General features: G+C 38.2%; 1 protein-coding gene across 2 annotated transcripts; it reads left to right on the top strand.

Moving 5' to 3' along the window:
* The first annotated feature begins 149 nt into the window (after positions 1 to 149).
* On the top strand, positions 150 to 13,004 carry LOC130245217 (sialic acid-binding Ig-like lectin 13). Of its 2 annotated transcripts, XM_056477824.1 has the most exons (10): positions 150 to 230; positions 1,644 to 1,880; positions 3,820 to 3,911; positions 4,017 to 4,081; positions 5,732 to 6,079; positions 9,214 to 9,516; positions 9,610 to 9,867; positions 11,678 to 11,765; positions 11,856 to 11,877; positions 12,413 to 13,004. In XM_056477824.1, the coding sequence occupies exons 4-10, from the start codon at positions 4,039 to 4,041 to the stop codon at positions 12,557 to 12,559; spliced, it is 1,209 nt and encodes a 402-aa protein (XP_056333799.1). In that variant the 5' UTR covers positions 150 to 230; positions 1,644 to 1,880; positions 3,820 to 3,911; positions 4,017 to 4,038; the 3' UTR covers positions 12,560 to 13,004. The 2 variants fall into 2 exon arrangements, with proteins under 2 accessions (XP_056333799.1, XP_056333800.1); XM_056477825.1 differs by lacking the exons at positions 150 to 230; positions 1,644 to 1,880 and having other exon boundaries at positions 3,766 to 3,911.
* The last annotated feature ends 14,890 nt before the right edge of the window (positions 13,005 to 27,894 follow it).

Raw genomic sequence — 27,894 nt, 5'->3', positions numbered from 1 at the left:
TTTTTGGTACTGTAATCTGTATGAAACAAATGCAAGGTACAGTCTGTCCTGTCAAACGCCTGCCTATAATATGACAGCAATTCCTCAAACACCCACAAACTTGCAAACAAAGAGTCTCTTTCAATTCTAGAGGAGATACACCATCAAGACCAAGGATTACTTCAGAAGAGCAGCGCGATCTGACGATCATTATCCAAAGGATGATAATGTGTAACACGGCCATAAATGAGGTTGGTGTCGTGATCTTATTCCTTTCGAGTGCACATGCGCATTAGCTCAGGCAACCTGAAAATAAGCTGATTTTGTTTGATTCGAACGTTTAGAAACAAACTTATGAAGCAGCTGTTGTTTGATTTTATTGGTGATCCCAAATATGTAATGTAATCGTAAGCTTGGCAAACAGTTTTGGAGAATTTTATGTTTCTTCACTCAGACAAAATGCCCGAGCATACTGCCCGAGAGGCTTTTCAAAGATGGCCGCCGAGTGAAATGACTTGCCTTGAAGGGACTTTGCTAATACCCACATTTGTCACACTTAAAAAGACTGGCTTTTTAAAAAATATTTGTAGCTTTTTGGCTGTAAACCATATCACACAGAGCTTTTGGCCATCGTTCTGTTTTTAGGGGTTTTTGTAATACAATAAGAATGTCAGGGAGACCTCTCCGCATCACTGCTAGGTATTTTACTTCACCGTAGCGAAGTACATAAAACAACAGTGTATTACTCATTATTATTTCCTAATTCCATTGTTTGTGCCATTTCCTCTGCTATTCACCCAGAGCTTGTTGGTTATACAGAGCAAATGTTATTTAATGCAGTGCTTCGTGTACAATCTGAGACCCACTTTATATCAGATATCACTCAGCTTGTGGAGATCGCTGATTTTTGAAGAAAACTGACCTTAAATGCGCCGATTTTTGCATTGGCATACAATTGACCGGAAGAGCTTAACCCAGGTTACTAGCAAACTCTAAGTCCTATTAGCATGCTTCAGCATGTACCCTATACTAATATTATTCATATATATAGGCTAAAGGCAGCTCAGATTTCAGTTTTACTATTTCAACTATTCCACTGTGTGTTTTGCAGAATCTCCACATTGTTGCTTTGCTTTTCTTTTTAATGTAATGAAAAAGTGTCACATAAAAGTGCTTTCGTCCTGTGAGGTAATTTATTGTCTTCATAATTAATCATGTATGCATTTCCTTTTCTCTGATGTTATTATAATTGAAATATTTGTGTGCTGAAGGACTGTTGATTGGCAGATATTAATGGTTTCTATGTTTTTATATGGTCACACAACACAACTATGTTTATGACCAACAGCATCCTGTGTTATATGTTTGCACGATCTTGCTGCTCACACCCCAGCAGGGTTGTGTGCATGCTTTGAGCAAATCTTAAACTAAAAAAAGTTCCTTAAAATAATCGCACGTGTTGCCGCAATGTAAGTACATTAATTTATATTAACCTTATTATATCTCTTGCCGTCCATTGCTCCTCCTGACAGCTCCTTAACATTTTAATTGTACTTTTAGCTTCTTCTCGGATATCTATCTTTTGTTTAATTATCTATCTGATCTTCTATCAGTGCTAAGATTGATTGATGGTGACCAATAGTGTTTTTAATCCTGAATTGCAGTTTCCTGTGACAGACTGTGACTCACCCTCCTCAAAATAAAGGCTTATACTCTTATCTGAGTTTCTGTTTAGTCTCTTGAGAAGTTCTTTAAGGTAAAGACCCCAATTTCCTTTTTATTACACTGCAAACCATTACTACTGGCATTTCTGTGTGGAGTTTGCATGTTCTCCCCATGTTGGCGTGGGTTTCCTCCGAGTGCTCCGGTTTCCCCACAGTCCAGTTGCTGTTTCCAGAACAGTTAAGTACAATTTAACAGCTCATTTATCAATTTATTTTAGGAAAAAAACCAAGATGAAGACCTATATATATATATATATATAAATATATACACAGTTGAAGTCAGAATTATTAGCCCCCCTGTTTATTTTTTCCCTCGATTTCTGTTTAACGAGAAGATTTTTTTTCAGCACATTTCTAAACATAATAGTTTTAATAACTCATTTCTAATAACTCATTTATTTTATCTTTGTCATGATGACAATAAATAATATTTTACTAGAAATTTTTCAAGACACTTCTATACAGCTTAAAGTGACATTTAAAGGCTTAACTAGGTTAATTAGGTTAACTAGGCAGGTTAGGGTAATTAGGCAAGTTATTGGATAACGATGGTTTGTTCTGTAGACTATTGAAAAAAATAAATAGCTTAAAGTGGCTGATAATATTGACCTTAAAATGGCTTTTAAAAATTTAAAACTGCTTTTATTCTAGCTAAAATAAAACAAATAAAGAAAAAATAGAAGAAAAAATATTATCAGACATGCTGTGAACATTTTCTTGCTCTGTTAAACCATTTTGGAAATATTTAAAAAAGAAAATCAAAGGGGGGTAATAATTCGGACTTCAACTGTATACACACACACATCTCTCTCTTTCTTTCTCTATGCATATCACAAGCTATTTAAGCCAACATTTTCAAATTAAATTGTGTGCGTGTGCAAATTTAGCAGAAATGAAATATTCATCAAGCTTTATATAAATGATATATGGCATGTGGTGTAAAACACATGCCTCATTTATGTTAAAATAAGCTTGATGAATATTTAACTTCTGCTTTCTCAAGACGACTCTGTGTGGAGGTGTAGGTGACCCTTTTCTACAGAAAGCAAGCAATAGGGTATATGCCGAGCTAGTATTTTTCCCATACTGATACACTTCTGGTGACCTGTTATTGTGAGTTTTTTCTATTTTATATGGTTCCTTTTACAGCATCGATGTTGTTATGTAATTAAAATACATTCAGTTAAATAAACTTTGGCATTCATTCAATTGTTCAAGCGTAAAACGAGACAAAAAGCTGTTTACTCGCACGTGACCGTCAGAATCGGCAGGCTAGCGCAGAAGCTCTGTTGAATATACTGGGGTAAAATAATTGCTCGTATTATAAAGACATGGTGGGGGAAATGTTATTTAATGCAGTGCTTCGTGTACAATCTGAGACCCACTTTATATCAGATATCACTCAGCTTGTGGAGATCGCTGATTAACCCAGGTTACTGGCAAATTCAAAGTCCTATTAGCATGCTTCAGCATGTACCCTATACTAATATTATTCATATATATAGGCTAAAGGCAGCTCAGTTTTCAGTTTTACTATTTCAACTATTCCACTGTGTGTTTTGCAGAATCTCTACATTGTTGCTTTGCTTTTTTTTAATGTGATGAAAAAGTGTCACATAAAAGTGCTTTTGTCCTGTGAGGTAATTTATTGTCTTCATAATTAATCATGTATGCATTTCCTTGTCTCTGATGTTATTATAATTGAAATATTTGGGTGTTGAATGACTGTTGATTGGCAGATATTAATGGTTTCTATGTTTTTATATGGTCACACAACACAACTATGTTTATGACCAACAGCATCCTGTGTTATATGTTTGCACGATCTTGCTGCTCACACCCCAGCAGGGTTGTGTGCATGCTTTGAGCAAATCTTAAACTAAAAAAAGTTCCTTAAAATAATCGCACGTGTTGCCGCAATGTAAGTACATTAATTTATATTAACCTTATTATATCTCTTGCCGTCCATTGCTCCTCCTGACAGCTCCTTAACATTTTAATTGTACTTTTAGCTTCTTCTCGGATATCTATCTTTTGTTTAATTACCTATCTGATCTTCTATCAGTGCTAAGATTGATTGATGGTGACCAATAGTGTTTTTAATCCTGAATTGCAGTTTCCTGTGACAGACTGTGACTCCCCCTCCTCAAAATAAAGGCTTATACTCTTATCTGAGTTTCTGTTTAGTCTCTTGAGAAGTTCTTTAAGGTAAAGACCCCAATTTCCTTTTTATTAAACTGCAAGCCATTACAACTGTCAAAACAAAACTGTAACGAAATACTACATTAAACTCAATGATTTCTAAATTCACAGGTTACCTCAGGTGAAACTAAGAATGTTTTCTGCAGATTTCCTTGTGTTCTGCTCCATTTTATCAGGTTGGTCTTTTTTATTATTAATAATATATATGAATTTACAGTAACCTCAAAATGCTTATGTCACACTCAACCCTTGTGTGCTGTTGGGGATGTTTTCATCCACTCTGGGGTGATTTTGAGTCATAATTTGGCCAACTTTTGGCTAACTTTTTCTTTTTTAGCTAGCAGAATGATTTTTGGTGACAAATCTTATTTTAACACATTTTGAGAAATTACTTTGTATGATACACTCTGGGCAAATTGACTACCCTTTTGTTATGCTCGGGATGAAAACATCCACTGAATTAAACTGCTGTAAAAATGCATCAGATACATTTTTTTATATTTATTTGCATAACTCTTTTAATCAACCTCAGTCCTGATCAAAACTACTGAATTGTTTAGAAAATTACAGGATTTTAACTCTTTAATTTCCAAGTTTACAAATGATGTCACTGATTTCGTAAAAAAAAAAAAAGAGCACACAAAATGGCGTATTTTCAATATAAAAAGTAATTGTAAACTAGATTTTTTAAATCTTCTATCAAAGTCTTGGACGTGTGAAACAACATTGCCTTAGATGCATTGTTTTTGATTGATTTTCATGTAGCGAATATGTATGTGCTTGTGTATGCGGTGTATGATTGCAAGTTTATGTACGCAAGTTTCATATGTATTGTTTTGAACATCCAATAGTATAGGTGTATATGCGAGTAATTTATAGGTGTATATGTACCTGTTTTATGTATGAGTTGACAAGCGAAGTTTGATTTAAACACTACAGCCTCGTATCTATTCACCAATCGGCAGAAAAAAAGGGGCATCTCCTTCTCGTGCACGCCCACACGTTGAAATCTCGTTTTTTTTTGGTGTTTGTTTTTTGATCAAACGAATAAATGCAGTCCTTTTTACGTATTTCGTCTTTGTTTTGTGTCTGTTTTATTCTCCGTTTTGAATTGAAAGCAGGATGACAGATGAGCTTTTGTTTTTTTGTGTGCCTACAGAATAAACAGAAAAACGGAATATTGACTGTTTGGTGTTTCGTTTTTCCAGAATAAATAGAGTAATCGAATGAATGGATAATACACAGACCATATACAGTAATCATGCACTTTTTATTGTTTATAATTTTGGCATATAGGGTAAGCAAAATATAAGGTAAGCAAGTGTAAGCTACTGGTGTTCATTTTTTTCCACTTACAAAGTCCGCCATGTAAATAGCAAATGCACCATGGTGCGATGCAACTGACTCTTAAAAGGAATGGGAGATGAGACTCTGATTGGTTTAATGCACGTTATGCTGAAAACACACCCATAACTCGTTGAGAGAATAGGCACAACCCTGTTAGACCATGCGCTCGTGCATAGCGTATTTTTCCATCCTTAAAATAGCAAAAGTGGATTCCTTAATGCTGTTGCGCCATGCGCTTTAGACGTTGCGCCTAGATCGCTAAAATAGAGCCCTTTATGTTTAAACGTGTTGAAAAAAATCTCTCCATTAAACAGCACTTGGGAAAATATTTTTAAAAGAGTTCAAATTTCACAGGAGTGCAGATGATTTAGGCTTTAACTGTATATATATATATATATATATATATATTTTTTTTTTTTTTTTTTTTTTTTTTTTATTTATTTATTTTTTTTTTTAAGTGTATCTCATTTGTATTTCAGCTGCATGGTGTCAGTCTGTACAGATTCCCAAAACCCTAAACACAACCAGCGGCTCCTGTGTCCTGATTCCCTGCCAGATGACCACTTTGAGAGAATCTGTACTGGACAACTCACCAGTAGTATCATGGAGGCGAGGATCCCTGTGGAAATACTACGATACAAATTACTTCACCAGCACTCATCGTCAGAAGGAACCTGAGACGAGGGTGATCGGCGACCTGAGGAAGAAAAACTGCACTTCTGTCATGAGAAATCTCACCAGTCAGCATTCAGACCGTTACTTCTTCAGGATACAAACTACAGATTACACCTTTACTGACAATAAAGCTGTGCGGATAACTGTGTCAGGTAAGAGACTGCAAATACTTCAATAACAGCCAAGATATTAATAAAACTGGTCTCAATTTATTAATGGTAAGGCATCACATCTTAAAAAGGTTCCAAATTTTGATTGGGCACAACGTAAGCTAGGCTATAGAGCAATTTAAAAACTTAAGTGATAACACTTAGCCATTCAAGAGAGAACATGAAGAAGCCATCTGTCATTTTGTTGCATTTCTTAAATATTTCCATTATCAGATTATCATACATATTTCCACAAGTAAATTCCTCTGTGGTGAGTGGGAAGAACTGTGAAAATGAGATGTAAAAAAAAAAGTGTTGCTTTATGAACGGCAGTCATTTCCTATGGTAGTGGTTTAACACAGACACCAAAGTCATTTTGTTTTGAGAAATGTCAAATATCTTAGGGCCGGTGTTCTGTCAATCTGTGCTACTCAGAATGTGCTACCGGTAGCTCAATCTGATAAGTTTCATCTAAAAAATCATGGGTAGCGCATTTGTCTGCTTCAAATGACAATTACGGCTGTCTGGAATACTTGATTCCGATTGGTCAGTGTGGCGAGGGGGCGGGGCAGAGAGCCATGGAAACGATCAAATCCCACGGAAGGAGCTTTGGACTACAAGAGGAGGAACGATGGCAGAGTAGGACGAGAGGAACCAGAACCGAACATTTTACTTTTACTTTCAGTTTGACGGCAGTCTCCCTGTGGAGCTGCTGTGTTTGTTTTATTTTTAGCATTAAAAATTATTTCAAAGTTTGTCGGTTCTCCGCCTCCTTCTTGCCAATGGTCAGGTGGTCAGGGAAAATTATTACAGTCAGTGAACAGGGTATGTTATTCAGGGACAACAACTGCTGAGTAACAGAGGCTCATTCGAGTACTTTGAATCGTCGCCAATTTTTGGCACTTTTATCATGTACCAGGATCAACTAAATAGAACCACAAATCGGAAAAAGTTAGGACAGTGTGAAAACACAAATAAAAAAAAGAAAGTAGTGACTTCTATACAACAAACATTATTTTGTATGTGTTCCTCGTGATTTTTCTTTTTACAATTTTTATTGTTTTTTTTCAAAATAACACATATTTCAACTTTGGTTCTTGCAACACATTTCAAAAAAAGTTGGAACAGTAAAGCATTTACCATTTTATAATGTTGCCATTCCTTTTCACAACATTTAAAAGATGTTTAGGGACTGAAGACACCAAGTGATGAACTGTTTCAGGTGTATTATTGTCCAATTCGTCCTGCAAACAAGTCAACAGTACAGGATCTTTATTGTCGCACTTCATATATCCACCGCATATTCTCTAATGGAGATGGGTTGGGACTGCAAACAGGCCAGTCAAGACCTGTATACTTTTCCTCCACATCCAGGACTTTGTGTGTAGAACTGACACTTGCCCATACCATGACAGACCCTAGCTTTTGAACTTGTTGCAGGTAACAGACTGGATGATCATTTTCTTCTTTGGTCCGGAACATATGATTTCCATTTCTCCCAAAAAATACCTGAAATACTGATTCATCTACCCACAGTACACATTTCGACTTTGGGATATTCCATCCCAGATGCCTTTGAGCCCAGAGAAATCGACGATGCTTCTGGACACTGTTAACATAGGGCTTCCTCTTGGCACAGTGCAGTTTTCACTGTCATTTGTGGATGTAGCTATGTATTGTGGTATTTGAAAAAGGTTTGCCAAAGTAATCCTGAGCTCATGTGGTGATATCGTTTCTAGATGAATGAGGATTCTTGAGGCAGTGAGAGATCGGCGATCACGGTAGTTTAGACATAGGCTTGCGCCCTTGTCCTTAAAGCACTGAAATTTCTCCAGATTCCTGGAATCTTTTAATGACGTTATACTCTGTTGAAGGTGAAATATCCAAATGTCTTCCTGCTTTCGTTGAGGAACATTGTTTTTAAAACATTTTAATAATTTTTTTCAAGTATTTGTAGGCAAACTGGCGATCCTTCAGCCTATCTTTGCTCCTAAAGGACTAGACTTGTCTTGGATGCTGCTTTTGTACCAAATCCTAATTAAAACCACCTGTTGACATCACCTGTTTCAAATCCCATCATTGAACCAATTTACCTGATGACTAGCCCTAAATTGCTGCTGTCCCAACTTTTGCTATTTTGAGGAACTAAAATAGACTGTTCAATAGACCAGATCAAATCAGGTCTATAGTCCAGTGTAGAGCTAGTTAGTTGTGCGCCTCGCATACACATTGCTTAATATACACAGGATGTACTGCAATGCGCAAATATCTTTACAATTGAAAAGAATTAAAGGATTAAAATCCTCTAAGGGGGCTTTTTCAGTTTATTCATAACAATTTGCTTTTGTATAATGTTATTATCATTAGCAGTATTATTTATTATATGCATATTTATATTTGTTTTATTAAAAACAAGCTTAGAGTTACCCACCTCTCAGGTTTTAGACCATATGGGGCATAGCGTGTATTTGGATATAACTCAGTTTTTTGACCACACTTCATTATTATTGTTCATTTATTAGTTTGCTGGGAATTAGAACAGAATTTAGAAATAGTTTTGAGACAAATCTTTGCGCTTAACAAACAAAATAATTATGTATAGGCTAATGGATGTCTGTGCATACAAGGTTTCCCTATCCACGAGAGTGAAAGTGAAAGGCTCTATAACTGTTTTATTGCTAGTGAAGCATTCAGTTTTTCTACTTACAAAGTCCACTATGTAAATGGCAAATGCACCATGGCGCAACGCAACTGACTCTTAAAGGGAATGAGAGATGAGACTCTGATTGGTTTATTCTCAAAACACACCTATAACTCTTTAAGAGAATAAGCACAACCCTGTTAGACCATGCGTCTTTGTTAGTTTAATGCGTTTGCACCCTGCGCTTTGCACTTTGCGCATGGATTGTCAAAACAGAGCGCTTTGTGTTCATATTGTCTGCAATGAAATAAAAGTCTAAGAAAATTTGGAAATCACTACTTTTACACACTTTTTAATACACACTTTTTTGTGTTTTCCATATTGTGCCAACATTTTCTGATTTGGGGTTGTATGCTGACCTATGAACGTGTAACACTAAAAATCGGGACATGCAAATGTAAAGCATTACTGAGTTCTGCTCTCAATATCTTGACAGATTCTTTGCCTGAGCCGAATGTGATTGTGCCGGTTCTCAGAGAGGGAGAGTTGGCGAATCTGACCTGCACTGTTCCGGCTCCTTGTCCAAGTCTCCCTCCAAATGTAACGTGGGCTCCTGTATTAAGTGGAAACATAACACAGGGGACATGGCTGAACGCTGATGGGACTCAGAGTGCTTTTGCCATTTGGGAGTTTGTCCCGTCGTTCACGCATCATGAGCTGAAAGTGAACTGTGCTTCCATTCATCCTGTAGACGGAGGAGACAAACAAGCCTCAAAACAAGTCATCCTCAGCGTAGAGTGTGAGATCTGCTAAACCAAACGCAGTTTTATTCATCTATTCTCTCTTTAAAATGGTTTTGAAAATACTGCCTAATTTTCTTTACGCTCCACAGATCCTCCAAAGGAAACACGCTTCTCTCCTCCAGGTTTGGTCTGGCTTGGTGATAATTTGACCCTCACCTGTCAGAGTAACGCCAATCCTCCAGCAGATCACAGTTGGTTCATGAAGAGGGAAGGTGTTGAAGAAAAACTGGGAGATTCACCTGTGCTTTCTTTCATTGCGACCCAGGAGAAAACTGGAGAGTACATTTGTGAGGCGCAGAATATACAGGGCGCAATGAACTCCACAAGCCTGCACATTAATATTAAAGGTGCCATAAACTGCATTGGTTTAATAAGTTAAATTGTTCTCTGATTTCTACATAGTAGGTTTATGGCTTCTGTGAGTTCAAAAAATCTCCAGAAACGGTTTTATAAGCTAATTTATTACTCGATAAAATACCTATAGGACTCATAGAAAGGTCCATGATTGACCTTATATGACTTGTGTTGTGAATATTGAGCTCCACTCTGACGTGCCACTCTTACGGACACACACACAGTGTTGCCAACTTAGCAACTTTGTCTCTATATTTAGCGACTTTTCAGACCCCCTTAGCAACAAATGTTCAAAAAAGCGACTATCAACAAATCTAGCGACTTCTTTGTGTGTTACTGGAGATTTTGTATAGACTCTCATGTGCCTATACTGTACCGTCCCTACTGTTCTCAATGAGCTGCGGGTGATGCCGTCGGCATCCTCCCCCGCCTCAGAGCACTGTAAGGTGGCCCAGTCTTCATAAAGCAGTCTCTCCCGCCTGCAGCCTGAGAGCAGATCACTCTGCGAATCAACGGCAAATGATTTAGCACAGTGAGTGTGAGGTATTTCCATTGTACAGTCAAACCGATCTGCTTCTCTTTTAATTTAACAATTTAATTTGACCCTGTTCACAATCACAGATGTTTTAGTGACAGTTTCGGAACTTGTCTGAGTTTATTATATCTAAGAGATTACTGCAAATTCACTACATCTATACTGACATACTGTATTCAAACAGCAATAAATTGAGTTAAATTGGCACGCATATATAAAGCGTAGTGCCAATATATTCATTTCAACAGAGAGTTGACTTCCAGCGACCAACATCTGCACGAACGACAGCGACTGTTGGTGTCCAGGTGGACGTGCCGAAAAAAAAGTTAAGAATCCTTCATCTCTTAGCTTACTCAGAGGCCGGTTGTATTCTCCATGCTGTATATACTGTACCTACACACCCCTGCTTTTGCAGCAGGTCGCCAGCCTGAGTGACAGGCAGCTACAAAGTCGCTGCTAGTGTGAATGGGGTCACTGGAAGTCGCTCACTCTCTGTTGAAATGAACAGTCGCTTTGCTGCTGTGAGTCGCTCGTAGTGTGAATGAAGCTTCAGGCTCACGGTATGCCCATTTCCATATACTGATCTTTTATTATTCTACTATGCCTTGGTATACTCAGGCTTTCATTTTAGGACACCTTTAAAGGTGAGTGCTTTGGTCTGTAGAGTTCAGCAAAGATTTTTACAGTTTTTCACCACCGCTTTGGGAGTTTAATGACAGGTCTTCATAATTCTGGATGAATTTAGAATAATTTTTTTGTTGTTGTTGTTGTTGTTGTTACTCCCACAAGTTTGTCACATTTTTATATGCTGTAGTCCAGTGTTTCCCAACCCTGTTTCTGGAGGCACACCAACAGTCCACATTTTCAAGCTCTCCCTAATCAAACACACCTGAATCAACTCATCAGAAGATTAGAAGAGACTCCAAAACCTGAAGTTAATGGGTCAGATAAGGGAGACATCCAAAATATGTACTGTTGGTGTGCCTACAGGAACAGGGTTGGGAAACACTGCTGTAGTCTATAAATTATTCTTTTAAATCTCAGTTTAAAAAATGATTCAACAACTCAAAGACGGCACATATACTATTACAGGATAAATCTGCATTTTAGAAGAGCCTCTTGAATTAATAATTAAGTGGCAAATAATTTTTGTAATGAAATATAATAGCTGGAAATGAATATGTTACTTACATATTATCATAAATTAATGCAGGGTTTCTGAGCAAGCACAAAAGCTATAATTTGATCTGTTCTCTTCGTTTTCGCAGGCATATCCTTCACCACCTTCCTCTCAATCTTAGTACTGTTATCAGTACTTATTTTCTTACTTTTTTTAATTCTCATAATTCACAGAAGGTAGGATCATTTTAGATATTTAAATGATAAAAATCATATATACAATAGATTATTTGAGATGACATGTTTCTCTTGTTTTGGTATAAGCAGGTGTAAAGCACCACACAGACAAGTAAGTACCTTTTTTTTGGTATTTTATGGAGTTAACTCGTTAACAAAAGTTCGGCAGCGGGACCATACCTCACTTACCTAAGGCAGACCAGCCATCTTGCACTGTTCTCATTCTCTCAAACCCACCCTCCCTTATTCTATTTTCTTGCTTCCAATTAACAATCCTTATAACCTTGTCTTCCGTCATAGGTTGAATCTGGGGGGTCCAATCACTCTACCAAAACTCTACAGTGATGGAACCCCCACTCTGCGTCTCTGGGCATCATCGTAGAATGCCCAATCAACCTACCTACCTGTTCACTGTTTATCCTCTTACTTCCATTCCCCTTCATCCCACTTTTCCCTTACCATCCTTTTTCATCCCTATACCTACAATAAAGTCTCAAAGTGTGGCGTGGTCCATGCTGGTGAATAGATAGGTAGATCATATTTTAAAAGCAGGACAAACCAAATATTTGGCTAAAACATGGTTTGTGTAATATTGTTTTCAGAACAATTAAGTACAATTTCACAGCTCATTCATCAATCAATTTCAGGAAACAACCCAAGTTGAGAATATCTATGCCAATTCAAGTGCAGTGAAAAGCCAGCAGCTTCAGCCTAACAACGACATCTACAACATTAAGCCTGAATTTACATTTGAAAAGAGTCAGGATGACAGAAACATCTATGTAAACTACTGAAGTGTGAACTGGAACATTTCACCCGTTCATGAATCACCATCTGTTTATCAGTAGCGAATAATATTAATAAGCATCAGCATGTGTTCGCTTCCCTTTGATCATGTTTAAAACTAAATCTACTGTATGCTTACTTTTTTTAAAGAACAGACTCTCCAGGACTAACCCTGAATCTATACTCAACTACTGTATACTTCTGTTTTTACTTTTGTACTACAGCTACTGTATATTTACTTAATTAAGGAATTTAAGATTAAGAGTGCTTGCTGAAAACTTTTTTATTGTACGTATGCTATTAAAAATGAAGGGAAACAAAGAACCACCTTTGTCTTTTTGTGAGGGATATTAAAAAACACTGTAACGGTTCCTTTGTGAAATGTAACGTTTCCATCGATATTAAAGGGCAGGGTGTTTTCACACCTCTAGTTTGAAAAAAGTCAGGAAAGTGAGTGAGTCCAGCTTTGTTTATGTGGGAGTGGCGAGTGGCGAAAGAGAGAAGGGTTTGCATGAAAAGGGGAGTTTCAAGGTGTTTAATTCTTAATTTGTCGACTTAAACTGCAGTTTGGCACTTTAACTTTCGTTCAGGAACATTTCATGCATGCCCCCCGTGACAAACGAGATATTGGATGCGAGGAACTGCTGATAAGTGTAGTTTAAATGGAATTTTTGATACAGCACGCCGTATGAGAGAAAAAAAACCCTCTCTATTTCTTGGTAACTTAGGTGCACTCGATAGGTGCAAACAATAACGTCAAATAGCCATGTATGCATAGACTATACTGTCACAAAATGCGGCAAAAATCATACATGGTGAAAATCCTAAACAACGGTAATAGTTTGATAAAGATGTTTACATGTTTACATTCGGAAAGCAGCATTTACAGTGCATCTTTCAGTCCATAATATTGTAGTGATATTAACGTACTGTAAACTAAATCATTTTGACTAAGGTATGTCTTTAAAAAGTGAGAGTACTGCTGACGATACTAACTTTGCCATCTGAATAAACATAAACAATGAACACTGATCACACACTTACCAAATCCGTAGAGACAGGACAATCAACACCAACTGGAACTGCGTCTTTTTTAAAAAGGAGAAGAGATGCAAATCCAGATTTCACCACTTCCAGATGCGAAAAGCTCTCGGGTAAAAAATTTTCATTACAAACATATTTCTGTCGCGTGTTAGCGGACCAATGTAGTCCACAGAGTCCAGCTGCGCTCTCATAGCAGGGAAATGGAAACCAAACCTTCGTTTTAGCACATTTATAAACACAACACTGACGACCCATATCTCCAAACAATCCTTCTTCTTCCACTTGTTTTAATTACGATTTGTATCTAAAACAGAATTTTTTATATCTATTTCAATTTAAAATTAAAATACATTTTCTAACACCAACAGTGCATTTATTACAGTATTTATTCATCTCGTTAACATTAGTTAATGAAAATGAAGCCATTCATTGTTAGTTCATGCTAACTCACAGGGCATTAACTAGATATATACTTATTATTAATATTAAATATAATTAGTATTGTTAGCTAACTATTATATAATAGTTATATAATTTTTTAACTATGATAATTATACTTAATTCATGCTAGTAAATGCTTCAAATAATGAAACCTTACTTTAAAGAGTTACCCGGAAATCTTTTGTTAAGATATAAAAACCTTTTGATTAATTTAACGCATCCTTGCTGAATAATTTCCTCCCCCAAAAACATCAAAATGGAGAATAAACACACACCTCTGAGGAGAGATCATCGAGTCGCACCACAGCCACATTATCCTTGACTTCATAACTGAGTGCGAGCTGCAGACAGACACAAACATCTCATTTAAATGGAAAATCATGTTTTAATAACCGGTTTCCTCTATTCTGCTTTAATAGTTACCGAGCACAGCTGATGATATGGAGATTTCTGTCTATGACCTACGACCCAAAACAAATAATCTGACCCCCAAAAAACTCAAGAATTGTGTCATTTCAGCTCATATTAAATAAGTAGTTTGAACAAGCATCAAGCTTATTTTTGGAGTGCACATTCATGAATAGAACCACTTTAGGGTGAGTAAATTGTGTGGAAAGTTTCTGGGTGGACGATCATGTTCTTCATGGATGCATCAGTGTACATGAAGCTTTTAGTTTAAAAAAAAAATGTAACAAGGACTCTGTTATACTTTCCATCAAAAATATCAATTAAAAAATGTCCACATCTAGTGGTTGTGAGACTAGAAACCAAGTTTATGAAAATAAAAAACAAACAAAATGGTCGGACACACCTCGTGTCTCCAGAGGGCGATAGAGTCACTTTTAGTCTATGCTACTAGACTAGAGCATGTGTGCAATCCAAATACCTCAGATGTACACAGACAGAAACAACTCATATAATTTATGAATGGAAAAAAGAGCAACACCTAATATCCAAAAAAAATCTTGACTACTAAATCACCATCATCAATGCCATGACGCAATGTGCCTGCGTCTCAATTACCTATTTTATTATTATCAGGCCACTTTCCCTCCCTGCCTCGTCTTGTGGAGAGTTAATGACCAAACCGTACTTAATAAATACATTTTTCCGATATAAATCAGCACAGGTAAGAGCATTGGTCTTGTCCCATAATTTCAGACACAGCAAAGTTTATTTGCTATACTTCAACCCTACATCTCGTTATGTTCGAGAATGGGTGGTTTTTGAAGCTTAGTGAATGCATTGAGACCACATGAGTGTTTGTCCTACAAACGCAATTGAATGCGTTTTCGACTACCTCTCTGTCACATATGAGGCGGAACAACAGACACATGGTTATTTACTATATTTAACAATGCCCCTCACACAGCAAGCAGATTTCGGTCAGAGTTTATAAAGTCTGCTGCTATTCAATTGGTTTAGTACAAACCTGAAATGTTATTATAAATCCTGAAACTTGTTATCCCAGCTAACAACATTCCCATGATGTTATTCAAAATGTTTTTGAAACAATGTCGAGTGAAAAACATGATTAAAACATTAATAGACACTCACCGGCCACTTTATTAGGTACACCTAAGTTACTACCGTTTTGGACCCTCGTTTGCCTTCAGAACTGCCTTATCCTGCGTGGCATAGATTCAGCAAGGTACTGGAAATAGATTTTGGTCCATATTGACATGATAGCAACATAGTTGCTGCAGATTTGTCGGTTACACATCCACGATGCGAATTTCCTGTTCCACCACATCCCAAAAGTGCTCTAATGGATTGAGATCTGGTGACTGTGGCAGACATTTGAGTACAGTGAACCCATTGTCATGTTTAAGAAATCCGTCTGAGATGATTCACGCTTTATGACGTGGCGCGTTATCCTGCTGGAAGTAGCCATCAGAAGATGGGTACACTGTGGTCATAAAGGTATGGACATGGTCAGCAACAATACTTGGTACTAATGAGCCCAAAGTGTGCCAAGAAAAAATCCCCGACACCATTACACCACCACCACCACCACCCTGAACTGTTGATCCAAGGCAGAATAAATCCATGCTTTCATGTTGTTGATGTCAAATTCTGACCCTACCATTAGCAGAAACCGACGTTTAAAAGTTTTTAAATCCTCTTTCTTCCCCATTCTGATGCTCAGTTTGAACTGCAGCAGATCATCTTGACCATGCCTACTGTAAATGCATTGGGTTGCTGCCATGTGATTGGCTGATTAGAAATTTGCACTAACGAGCAGTTGGACAGGTGTACCTAATAAAGTGGCCGGTGAGTGTAATTCGAACAGAATGTTCTAATGTCTAAAATAATGTTCTGAGAACATTTATGTAACGCAACGTTTGAATAATGCTATTATAATAAAAAATAACATTATCACTCTCTATACTCACCGATTTATTAGTGGGCTCCACAGCTGAATGAACCATCAATTGCCTAGCCATATATTTTATGCGGTGGATGCCCTTCCAGCTGCAACTCAGCACTGGGAATCACCCATACACTCTCACATTCACATGCTATCATACACTACGGCCAATTTAGTTTACCCAATTCACCTTAGGTTTAAACATCCTGTTTCTTCTTGTTATGCATTAATGATGTTATATCAGTTTTACTTTTGTAGGAATTATATTAAAGGGATAGTTCACCCAAACTCTACTCAGTATTTACTCACCCTCGAGAGTTTCCAAACCTGTTTGAGTTTCTTTCTGCTGTTGAACACGAAAGAAGATATTTTGGAGAAAGTTGAAAACCTGTAATGGCGAGGTTAGGTCGCTAGTTCGAGCCCCGGCTGGATCAGTTGGCATTTCTGTATTTGCATGTTCTCATATAAAACATATGCTGGATAAGTTGGCGATTCATTCCACTGTGGTAACCCCTGACGAATAAAGGGGCCAAGCCGAAGGAATACGAATGAAAACCTGTAACCATAAACATCCATAGCAGGAATAACAACAACTATGGAAGTTAATGGTGACAGATTTACAACATTTTTCAAAATATCTCTTTTTGTGTCAACAGAAGAACATTAACAACATTTATAGCAGGTTATGCTGCCATTTTAATCCACAAATCTAATATTAACTTTCACCAACAGGTTTATAATAATAGGTTTCTTAAGAAAGTATATGTGCTTTGGCTGTCGATGGTTTCAGGTTTCCAACATTATTAAAATATCTTTTGTTCAGGTATTCAACAGAACAGGAAAAACAATTGGATGAATAATTCAAGGGTGTGTAAATGATGATAGAATTGACATTTTTGGACTTTTTTTGTGTACTGCCATACTAGGGGTGGGCGGTACACCGGTGTCATAGTCATCACCGGTGTGACATTGCGCCACGACATGGATTTTCTAATACCGTCAATACCGTAATAAATCAATTTTGCGCGGCTTGAACGGCTGCATTTACATCAATAATAGCTAATTCTAAATAATAAGGCATTCAATTTTCTTCAAACGTTCAGTTGTGGTCTGAATACATGTCCTTATACTACAGGGCTCGAAATTGCAACCATTTTGGTCGCATGAGCGCCCGAAATTTAATCTATGCACCCTCATAATATATTTGGGAGCATTTGTGTGTCTGAATATAATGGTTGTAGTGCAATCTGATTTGATTTTCTCTAAAAACTTGCTGAATCGCTCTACCCTGCTGCTGTATTGGTTCATAGCTGTCAGTCACTCAACGCTTCCCGCTGTCAGATAACAGGGAGCTTTTGTTACTGCAGGAAATGCAAACGGCTGAAGAGTGAAAAGTGCACAGGTTTGCAAACCTCACCTAAAGTTATAATAATAATAATGGCGCAGAGGACAGCGATCATGACATGAGGTAAATGTTGATCCGCCAGCTGAGATCAATCGAGTGTTTTCGGAGAAGGTGCCCGAATCTTGATGCGTTGCATTCACCGCGTGTTCAGCGCAAATGTCCGCTAACTATAAAATCTAACACTGTACACATCATCGCCAAAGAAACTCACCTTTACTAAGTTTACACTGAAACTACCGCTCATAACAAAGAGCGGAATTGCGCTGGTGGTCATCGCGAGAATCCTGCTCTGCCTGCTTATAAATTGGTGCGGCTGACTCGCCTGCTTTATTCCACCAACACAGAGAAATGAAGATCAGCTCATAACGAGACTGAGCATTTACAATGACCCAAACCAAAACTTTTAAAGAGTGATAGAAGTGAGACTTTCTTTTGTCCGTTCTTCCTTGAGATGTATATTATTTTGCTATTGAAAGTAATACTAAGATATTATACCGTCACCGTTCAAAAGATGAAAAATACCGTGATATTAATTTTAGGTCATATGCCATACACCCAAAGGGCCTTGCAATCATATAAGGAGGTCTCTCCTCCTCAACACCATCAAAAACCATGAGAAGGCTTTAAAACAGTTGCAGAGAGCACACACTCATTATGAAACTGCAGTGTCATGTGAGACCAAACCGAGGTTGTGAAATTTTTTGAGACACACAAGGCTCCACTTTCACATGGAAGGGGTGGAAACAGCAGTTCATTTGTTCATGTGAAAACAAAGTGCTTCTGCTTTTTCACACAAAAAGGTTTTTTAAAACATGGTACAGTATAAATGATCTGAGGGCTATTGTGAGCTGAACCGTCACAAACACATTCTGGCACACTTACTGTACATTTAAACTGCGTCACTTACCTAAATAGGTGTCCAGAACTTTCCATGCACGTAGTAAATTGTTTTGTGTAGCTGTAATTGTTGTAATTGTAGTGTATTAATCTGCTGTTAATGTTTCTTAACTTAAGAAATGATCACATTTTGTATTTCTGTCGCCTCACAGCAAGAAGTTCACTGGTTCGAGTCCCAGCTGGGTCAGTTGGCATTTCTAAGTGGAGTTTGCATGTACTCCCCGTGTTGGTGTGGGTTTCCTCTGGGTGCTCCGGTTTCTCCCACAGTCCAAAGAAATATGGGTATAAGTGAATTGAATAAACTAAATTGGCTGTAGTGTATGTGTGTGTGTGTGAATGAGTGTGTATGGATGTTTGCAGGAAGGGCATCCACTGTGTAAAGCATATAATGGAATAGTTGACGGTTCATTCCCCTGTGGTGACCGTCTATATATAAAGGGCCTAAGCTGAAGGAAAATGAATGAAAGATTTTCCTTGAAAGCGATTCGCATTCCTTGAAATTTCCATTCGTTTTTTGATTGTCTGTCAAGAGTGGTCCAGTAATGAGTCTCATGGGGAAGGGACTGGATAACACCAGCATCCCCTGGGTCATATGGTCTCTGTGGACTAGAAGAAACCAGAGAGCAGCTGAGACACTATATGGAAAAGTCATGTAAACATCAATGTAAACATCACAGAAGCGTTTGCTGTCTGTGTATTATAATGTATACTCTCATTTTAGAGTAACGCCTTAGAAAATGTTCCAGTGACAGACTTAGGTTGACACAAATAAAAGTATGTGTAAAACATACATTTATATAAACTTACCACATTACTAGTATCGGGTTGGACCCCCTTTTGCATTCAGAAATGCCTTAATCCTTCGTGGCAGGTACTGGAAATATTCCTTAGAGATTTTGGTCCATATTGATATGATAGCGTCACACAGTTGCTGCAGATTTGTCAGCTGCACATCCATGATGCGAATCTCCCATTCCACCACATCCCAAAGGTGCTCTATTGGATTGAGATCTGGTGACTGTGAAGGCCATTTAAGTACAGTGAACTCATTATCATGTTCAAGAAACCAGTCTGAGATGATTCGCGCTTTATGACATGGTGCGTTATCCTGCTGGAAGTAGCCATCAGAAGATGAGTACACTGTGGTCATAAAGGGATGGACATGGTCAGCAGCAATACTCAGGTAGGCTGTGGTGTTGAAACGATGCTCAATTGGTACTAATGGGCCCTAAAGTGTGTCAAAAAAATATTCCCCACTCAATTACACCACCACCACCAGCCTGAACCATTGATACAAGGCAGGATGGATCCATGCTTTCATGTTGCTGATGCCAAATTCAACAGTATCTTAATAGTTTAAGATATTGATGGATGTCGATACCTTAAAGGTACATATTAGTATACCTTTTGAACCTATAGTCTCACACACTCACAGACGCACATACAAACACTCATTTGCTGTTATACTCCATATAAAATACAGAAACTACACTTTTTTTTTGCACAGACCTATCTAAAGGGTTAATGGTGCCAAATTTTACCTCTTCCCAACAGGAAACCACCGACAATCAAAAATGCATGATTATATGGTGTCATGGCTTTGCAATCAAAAAATGTGGTTATAATGGAAGTCAATGGGGCAAAAACAGCCACAAAGAGTAAATTAGAGAGACCACAATTACTGTTTATATTGAAAATACGTCATTTTGAGTGTTTTTCCCACCAAATCAGTGACATAATTTGGGAATTAAAGGGTTAAGATCCTGTAATTTCTTATGAACATTTAGTAGTTTTAATCAGGACTGGCATTGATCAATATATTTAATTAAAAAAAATATATATTCATTTATCTGATGCATTTTTACAGCAGTTTAGTGGATTCAATGGATGTTTTCATGCCAAACATAACGAAAGGGTACATTTGAACAGTGCACAAGGGTTAATGGATCAAAATGGGCCTTTTATGTACAAATGTGAACCTTTTGAAATGATAACACCCTAGTTAGTGACAGCTTGTGTGCTTTTAAGAAAGCCCTTGATTCTGTTAATCATTGTATTTTACAGAACAAATCCAAACAGTTTAAAATGCCTTCAGAAGCTTTGGGTCGTGTTATTTTTGGCACGACACAGAAAATGAAGGTCAGTGGGGTGAAGTCACCTGTGTGTGCTAACAACATGGGCTTTCCACAAAGGTCTATGCTTGATGCGTTATTGTTTACAATGTACATAAATGAGTTCGTTTGTTGTCTGGGTGTCAGCTGCTAGTTGTTTGTGGATGACACAGTCATTAGTCTGTTAAAACACCTAGCCTGACAGGTGAGCATCTGACAGGTGTTACATAATATTTCTAGATGGCTCCAGTTGCCAGATTTAACTTGGTGGCTCAGTGGTTAGCGCGGTCACCTCACAGCAAGAAGGTCGCTGGTTCGAGTCCCGTCTAGACCAGTTGGCATTTCTGTGTGGAGTTTGCATGTTCTCCGCGTGTTGGTGTGGGTGCTCAGGTTTCCCTCACAGTCCAAAGACATACGTTATTGGTGAATTGGAGAATCTAAATTGGCCATGGTGTATGAGTGTGTGTGAATGTGAGAGTGTATGGGTGTTTCCCTGTACTGGGTTGCGTAAAAACATGCCGGAACAGTTGGCGGCTCATTCTGCTGTGGTGACCCCTGATAAATAAGTTACAAAACTGAAGGCAAATAAATGCTACAAAAGTTTCTATATGCTTTTCTATACTAAAGAAACCTGCAAGGCGACCTATTTTAAGGTCAAGTCTAGCTCTATGGTCATTCCGTTACATGTGTGGTCATACAGAGGAATGAAATGTCGCAGGACAACGGTGCATCATAAAATGAATCATAAATACAAACATAACACTGGACATAAGAGCTGTTTAAAAAACTATGCACAACTAACATATACTACAAGGGTATATACAGAAATCAGAGAGTTAATTCAATACCTTTTAAGACCTTTTTTTAAGACTCTTTCCGTACATTTTAGTACCTCATCACCAGTTAGGTTTCAACTGCTAACATTGGCAGCATTCATTTACAGTATATTTAGTAAATACTGATTGTAAGAAACAAGTCCTAAACTAAAACGTTATTCACATACTGAATAAAAATGTTAATCCAGCATGTGGTGCCAAAACAGCAGGAATAACGGAGTTTTCTTGGTTACTACAGTAAACAAAACAGCATGATGTCAAATCTAGCAGGATTTGATCGATTTCATAAACTACATAGCATCCAGACATTCGCAGATTAAATTCAGGCAAACTTTAGCATGCTGATACACAATTTTATACCTTGTAAAATAGCATTTAAGACTTTTAAATACTTTTTTAAGGCCTTAATATTCTCTAAATTGACTTATCAACTTTTTAAGACACCACAGACACACTTTATAGTATGCATAAAGTACGCACCAAGAGTAAATTAACTGAAGTATAGTTAATAAATGAAAGTATCTTGGCATCATTCTGGGATGCATTTTCAAAAACCCATCATTAGCCAACTAAGGGTGCAAGTTGCGTCGTTACAAACATGGTTTGTTGATTTAGCGTTTCCCAAATTCGTAGAACTTGTACGTTTGCAACTGCACCTCTAGAGCTGTAGTTAGAAACATAGTTCCTGGCTTCTATTCCTGGTGTTCTATTCCCAGTTATCCCCCCTATGCCCTATTCATTTAGAACTCTTCAACATTTAAACTTGGAATGATTTTTAAAGAGCCCATATTATGGGTTTTTGAAAATGCCCTTCCATGTAGTGTGTCACACAGCTCTAAGTGAAGTGAAATATCCAGCTAAGGCTTAAATCTGTAAGTGTACAGTGTTTAAAATTATTGATTCATCTATAAAAGAGTCGACTCATAGTGCTTCAAACGAGTCGCCTTGATAACGAGTCATTAGGTGTTTCGCGATGACGCAGCTACGAAACACAAGTAGTTGGGCGCGCAAACCCGGGAGATTTGAAACCTGCGGCCCCGCCCACTAACAGAAAAAAAGTCACACACACACACAGAGACACACACAGACACTGGTCGAATGAAGTCACGCTGTGCAGATGGATATTATGGACAGTCTAATCAAAGATGAAACATCAGCAATATAGCCCAGCCTTGAGCAGTTCTGAGTGCTTCTGAAAACTATCTGCTTTCAAAGAAGACTTCTTCAGTTTGTTAAAGGAAGGATCAGTATAGACTGTCAGGACATGGATCAGTGCATCATGGATCAGTTTCTACCCCCATTTCACCAGTGTAAGTACGTGCGATTAAAACTGTTGCTTCGTTTACTCTATCTTGCACATGATGTATTTAGTTGTGTTTTGTTACTTGTAACCGCGTGTGCTGTATCAGGTTAACTCTTTATATTCTCATATCGCGTGTAAAGCCACGTTGAAAACGCGACGCGTGCCGCTTTGATTACGGATCGTCAGCTGTTTACACACATGCAACAGACAAGTTTCAAAATATTTCAGCTCAATATTATTGTCTCCTCGTGTGTGTAACGCACGGGTATTCGCGGATATAACAGCGCCGCTCCTCTATGGACGCGCCGGCCCTGTGTGTGTGTCTGTGTCTCCTCGTGTGTGTAACGCACGGGTTTTCGCGGATATAACTGAGCGCCGCGCCGCGCCCTCTCTATTCAGCTGCTCCATTATGGACGCGCCGGCCCTCTGTGTGTGTTTGTGTGTCTCCTCGTGTGTGTAACGCACGGGTTTTCGCGGATATAACTGAGCGCCGCGCCGCGCCCTCTCTATTCAGCCGCTTCTTTATGGACGCGCCGGCCCTCTGTGTGTGTGTGTGTGTGTGTCTCCTCGTGTGTGTAACGCACGGGTTTTCGCGGATATAACTGAGCGCCGTGCCCTCTCTATTCAGCCGGTCCTCTATGGACGCGCAGGCCCTGTGTGTGTGTGTGTGCGTGTGTGTGTGTGTGTGAAAAGAGCAAGAAGACTGTGACCTCCTCGCCAGTACTTGGACTTTTTGCTCAATAAAATAGTTAGTCGTCAGTATTTTCTAGTCCATCGTCTGTGTTTACATTCACCCACTGGCAGCCAAAATCCACTATGAAGCGTGTATGCACTGTGACTACTTTTATATTGTAGATTAGCAGCTGGGCATTTCACTCTGTCTCGCGCTGAAGCCTGTCAGTGTTGTCGACCAATAGCAGCAGGCTGCCATCGGTCCAATCAGCGCAGATTAGCTTCGCGCTGAGGAGGGGTTTGGGAACAAATGAATCGCTGAACGATTCATATGGGAGTCGCTGGGATAATTAGGTAAAAATAAATGCAGATTATAAGACCATCAAAGTGTTTTTTGACCTTGCATGCATATTAGACTGTTGTTGGAGACCCTTACAACCTAAATATGACCCTATTTCATGTATAATATGGGCTCTTTAAACAAATCATTGTAAATTGCTTTCCAAGTAGTTTTTTACGGTTCAGTTTTAGCGATTTTCATATTGACAATTGCGTTTCCTTTGTAGTGCACCTTGAAGACATTATTCTATTTTGAACACAGCCGTGGCTCATGACGAAAGCTATAGGTGACCCATTATTTAAAAGCAGACAACATTACATCTACAAAGCTTGTGAAAACAAAAAACAGCATACGTTAATGCTATTAATTTATAGTAGGTTATTTATTTTAAAAAATGCATCTGTACTGTGTATTACATGGACCTGTTGGTTAGAACATTTCTGCAGTCGTTTGAATGTCTTAAATTGTAAAAGTAGACGTATAAAATAGGCTAAAATAAAAAAACAAACAAGCTCCTACTTAATAATAATAAAAAGAATAATAATATTTATTAGTAAGTAGGATTTTTCTTAATTTCTTAATAAATAGCCTAGTGAAATTTACAACCATATAATTTAATAACCATATGATTTATATATGAGATTAAAATACATGTTAGCTAAGTGATTTTATATGGAATATTCTCAATAACAGGTCTATTTGTAATGTGCCGTTTACATAATATTTCAATGTATTACATAATATTTCTAGATGGCTCCAGTTGCCAGATTTAACTTGGTGGCCCAGTGGTTAGCGCGTTCACCTCACAGCAAGAAGGTCGCTGGTTCGAGTCCCGTCTGGACCAGTTGGCATTTCTGTGTGGAGTTTGCATGTTCTCTGCGTGTTGGTGTGGGTGCTCCGGTTTCCCTCACAGTCCAAAGACATACGTTATTGGTGAATTGGAGAATCTAAATTGGCCGTGGTGTATGAGTGTGTGTGAATGTGAGAGTGTATGGGTACTGTGTAAAATAAAAAAAACAAACAAGCTCCTACTTAATAATTATAAAAAGAATAATAATATTTATTATTAAGTAGGATTTTTTTTCATTTCTTAATAAATAGCCTAGTGAAATTTATAACTATATAATTTAATAACCATATGATTTATATATGAGATTAAAATACATGTTAGCTAAGTGATTTTATATGGAATATTCTCAATAACAGGTCTATTTGTAAAAGCCCTATATGTGCCGTTTACATATTTCAGTTAATATGGAAAGCGAGTGCATGTTTTTACCAAACTAATATTGGATTTTTTAAATGCGTGTGCGTGTAAAACAATATAATTTGCTCAATAAAATGTTTTTTTTTTCTCTAAAGAAGTTACTCCACCCCATTTAGAGCATTACTATGGGCGTTTTAAGTTATAACTAACATGGTTCAAGCGATGGATCTGTGACAGAGAAACTACAGGTTTTGGGAAACACTCGTCACTACATCGTTCTTTTCCCAAATGATGCATCGTACTATGATAGTTCAGCCATTAGTTATGTTTTTATTTGGAAAACGCACCACTGGACTGGAATTTAAGATTTTAAGAGGGTCAAATCAAACCTGTTTTTGTATTATTAGAAGAGATCCATTTTCTAGAATTAGGCAAAAAAAAGAACCAAACAGACCAGAAACCTATGCGATGATTTCACTCAGTAGTTCTACGAAGGCATATCCTTGAATCATCTTTAATTGTTTTAAAATTGTTTGAAGAATCCTGCATTGTTTTCTGAATTAATCAGCAGGCAGCAGATAAATACTAAAACAGCTCTAATTAGTGTTCACATTCTTGTTTGATCAGTCTAAATCCCAAGGCTGAAATCCAGGAATGCTTTACCTACTTATTTAAAATGAGAAAACAATAGGACTTATTGAATATGATAGAATATGACTGCATAGGACTTAAATAGTGTTACTAAAACAAAAAAATAAATCTCTTACAGGGTTGACACACCTTTGCGTGTGAAAAAATAAAGAATGTTTTGTTAGCATTGCTATGATGAGTATTATTGTTATTTTTCTTCATTCATTTTCGGCTTAGTCCATAATTCATCAGGGGTCACCACAACCGCCAACTTATCCAGCGTATATGTTTTACACAGCGGATGCCCTTCCAGTTGCAACCCAGTACTGGAAAACACCTATACACTTTCACATTCACACACACACTCATACACTACGGTCAATTTAGTTCATCCAATTCACCTACAGCACATGTGTTTGGGCTGTGGGGGAAACCGGAGCACCCAGAGGAAACCCACGCCAACAAGGGAAGAACATGCAAACTCCACACAGAAATGCCAACTGGCCCTGCCAGAACTGGAATTAGCAACCTTCTTGCTGTGAGGCGACAGTGCTAACCACTGAGCCACCGTGTGGCCCATTATTATATTTGTGTATTACAATTATTAATACGATTTTCTCACTTTATTTAACGACAATCCTCCCTTGGACAGGTGTTGAAAATGAATGTTTGCTATAACACTTAATGTGCAAGAGGTGATCTGCCAAAATGCTAAGCAGTTAGCATGATGTCTTTAAAACACAGTCCCTTCCCTGCTGTCCAAAGCCATGCCTCCTGAAACACCCACTAGACCCACTAGATCATGTGCAGGTGATAGGCAAGGGAGAACGATGATTGGGAGAGTAGGAACGAGCCGTGGCTGTGACAGTACTCCCCTTGCTGGCGATGGCTCATACACCACTGAGGGCTCTCGCATATGCTCCCAGCATCTAGGTGTTAGGCTGGTCACTGAGTTTAACGTGGCATTACCTCGCTGTAGTATGGTTGGTTCATGCAGGGAGAGGGGGGTAAATAAATCAGCGAACATCTCTTTGAAGTGACTTATAAAGGTTTGGGAGGTGGCTATCACCAGACTGCTGACATTCCATAAGGCATCCACCCATTATAGAGCTCGTCTTGTAAGTAGGGAAATCATGAAAGCAACTTTTGAAATTTCGTTAGGGAATTGGTGAGCTTCCATATACAGTGAGCATTGAAGGAGAAAACCATTGCAGGTGCTCGGTCTCCCCGAGTTGCTCATGGGACGATCAATTGGCATGCTTGTGATGACCACCGGGTTGGTAGTGGCGCTCAAGGAAGCGGAAGGCAGAGTTTGACGCATGGCATGTACCAGCGAATAGGTGCGGAGAGCTTCAGGTTAGCACGGCGCTAGCTTCCATAGCTGTGTTTATTTCTTTAGGGCCGGTATCCTGTCACGCCGGTAAACAAGGAAGACAAGGATGGTCATCTTTTAAGGGTGTTGTTCAAAACAAAGTCACTGAATCAAAGTGAGGGAGCAGGAGAGTGGTGTAATGGCTGTTAGCGATCTCATCAACAGCTTACAAGGTAAACATCTGATGTTAGCGATCTCACACACAGTTCGTTCTTGGGAACATCAGAAGGTGAGTAATCACACACACAATTAAACAGGTAAAAGGTAGATCTTCAGGTAAACACCGATATAGTTTAATCACTTCCCTTATTCAGTTGCTTAAGGATCTGAAGGCACAAAGGAGACATGCATTGGAAGAAGAGGAGTAGACAAAGGAGTGAAGGGAACGAGAACCGCCCGACTTCAATACCGGCCGATGAATGGGAGAATGAGGTGGGTATTTATAGTGTCCGGTGATTGTGGGTACAGGTGCAGGTGATGCCCGTGTCAAATAAAACTATGATAATATTAATAATCCTACCAACGGTATTTATTGAAACATTTTTTCCAGCTGAAACATTCAATAGTGTTTTATTTTAGCGTTTTCCCACACCATATATTGCACGGTTAGGGATATTTTGCCTAATCCATCATCAGAGAAGTGGACAGAACTTTTTTCTGTGAATTAGCATCTCAGGATAAGCAATGCAAGCTAGCAGTGATGGGTGGATAAAG

The sequence above is a fragment of the Danio aesculapii genome, chromosome 18 (assembly GCF_903798145.1).
Source record: "Danio aesculapii chromosome 18, fDanAes4.1, whole genome shotgun sequence".
Lineage (NCBI taxonomy): Eukaryota > Metazoa > Chordata > Actinopteri > Cypriniformes > Danionidae > Danio > Danio aesculapii.
The sequence above is the reverse complement of the archived record's forward strand: the minus strand, read 5'-3'. Positions and strand labels throughout refer to the sequence as shown.